The sequence below is a fragment of the Sprattus sprattus genome (assembly GCF_963457725.1).
Source record: "Sprattus sprattus genome assembly, chromosome: 20".
In the NCBI taxonomy this organism is placed as follows: Eukaryota; Metazoa; Chordata; class Actinopteri; order Clupeiformes; family Clupeidae; genus Sprattus; species Sprattus sprattus.
The window spans coordinates 13,523,584-13,525,651 of NC_137918.1; the positions used below are offsets into that span (position 1 = coordinate 13,523,584).

The window sequence follows — 2,068 nt, forward strand, 5'->3', positions numbered from 1 at the left end:
GGGATGGAGGGAGGAGGGAGAGGGATGAGAAGGGAGAAATAAACTAGGAGAGAGAGAGAGAGAGAGAGAGTGAGAGTGTGAGAGAGATAGGGAGAACCAGAGGGAGAGATAAAGAAGGAGAGAGTGAAAGGGAGGAAGAAGATCCTGCCTAAAAGGATGAGCACACTGCCCTAGTCTGCACTAATCCCTATTTATTCCCACTCGGAAAAAAAACACACACAGCCTCCTCACACACCGTGAAGATGACCTATGTGAATTCAGAGAACATGGAAACACACACACACACACACACACACACACACACAATGAAACCAACCTATGCCCTCTCCCAGCATATACACCTGAATCACACACTCCATCTGCACAGGACAAGCCCCTGTGTGTCACATTCACACAAACATCCGCTCTTCCAGTATTTTCCAGCGTTGCCATGATGTACTTGACAAAAAAAAAACAATATTGTCAAAAACATCAAAGAACACAAAAGGCAGGAAGTGGTTCAGCTTCCTCTTCCAAGCGTGCGTAGAGCAACAAGCTCCGTTACAGTCGTACCTCACCCCTGACTCCGCACCGCACAACACAACACTGCTGCGTTCTCAGTACTCTTCCCTAGGCTGCCGCTCTCCCTCACAGAATGAAAGCAACCACATAAAACATACAGCAACGATGACAACACCTCGAACTAAAGCTTGAATGAACGAAGAGCAACAGGAGTTTGAGAGGAACCAGGAAATGGCTGCAAATGACAGGCAGCAATGAAGAGAGAGAGAGAAAGAGAGAGAGAGAAAGAAGACAGAGAAGAAGAGAAAGAGAAAGAAGTAGAACGACGATAGAAAGAGAAGAGACGTTGTCTCTCATCACCGTTTACCTGGGCCAATGACACTACTAGGCATGGTGTGCGCATCCAAGATCTTCCGCAGCCAGTCAGAGGGGATGCGCGACTCGCTCTCGTAAATGGTCTGCAGCATGCTTCACCGGGCGTCCACTCACCCCTCTGCCCAACGCCGACAAGTCCAACCGGGCAAAGTCGAACGTGTCAAGGCTCGTTCCCAACTCTCCAACTCTTCACTCTTTTTCCTTCTTTCTGTCTCTCTGACTTTTGTCTCTTACACTCCTCCTCTCTTGCACAAATACACACACCAACGAACGCGTTCACAGGCTGGTTCTTCCCGAGACTCCCGAGAGGAGGACGATGTATCCCAGTTTTAATTTCGCTCGCCGTAGATCCCTGTAGAGTTGTGTCCGCGGCTTAAGACAAGAGGAAATGCCTGCTGTGCAACCATGTGAGAAGCAGAGAGCTCTCTCTCTCTCTCTCTCTCTTGCTCTTTCTTTCTCTCTCTTGCCGTCTGACCCTCAGTGGTCTCCCTCGAATGACAAGATAAGGAGCCCTCCCACTTCTTTCCTCTGCATCCCTCTCTCTCTCTCTCTCTCTCTCTCTCTGTCTCTCACTCGTCACTCTTGCTCTCTCTTTCTCATCTAGCTCTCTCTCTCTCACTCACTCCCTTCCCCCTTTTGTGAATGTAATAGTTTTATGCTCTCTCTCCCTTTCTCTCTCTCTCTCTCTCTCTCTCTCTCTCTCTTTCAGAATTTCTCCACCTTCTCAACTGTTTTATGAATGCTGTAGTTTCTCTCTGTCTTTTTCCCCCTCCCGTTTCTCTCCGTCTGTTTCTGTCTCATCTGTCAGTCTCCACTTCTATAGCCGGGTTCTGTCTCTTCCTCTGTGAATCATGTGAATCATTTCTGTCTTCTTCTCCTTTGTCAGTTCTCTTTCCCTCGCTCTCTCTCTCTCTTTCCCTCGCTCTCTCTCTCTCTTTCACTCTCTCTCTCTCTCTCTCTCTCTCTCTCTTGCAAAGAGTGCTACTGGATGGATGGAGACTCAGAGACTCATTAGCATATGAATGTGCTGCAGCCCTGCGCTCTCTCCCTCCCTCTCTCTCTCTCTCTACCCTCCCTCCCTCTCTCTCTGCCTCTCTCTCTCTCTCTCTCTTTCTCTCACCCTGCCTCTCTCCCCATCTCTCTCTCTCTCTCCCCTCCCTCCCTCCCTCTCTCTCTGCCTCTCTCTCTCTCC

General features: G+C 49.3%; 1 protein-coding gene across 1 annotated transcript in view; it reads right to left on the bottom strand.

The window, feature by feature from the left end:
* LOC308381898 (histone deacetylase 9-B) overlaps positions 1-1,768 on the bottom strand; it is a 42,593-nt gene extending 40,825 nt beyond the window's left edge. The window contains exon 1 of the mRNA XM_080859540.1: positions 869-1,768. Within this exon, the coding sequence (XP_080715666.1) occupies positions 869-968 (100 nt within the window). The 5' untranslated portion in view covers positions 969-1,768. The remainder of the gene's footprint in view (positions 1-868) is intronic.
* Between the last annotated feature and the right edge of the window lie 300 nt (positions 1,769-2,068).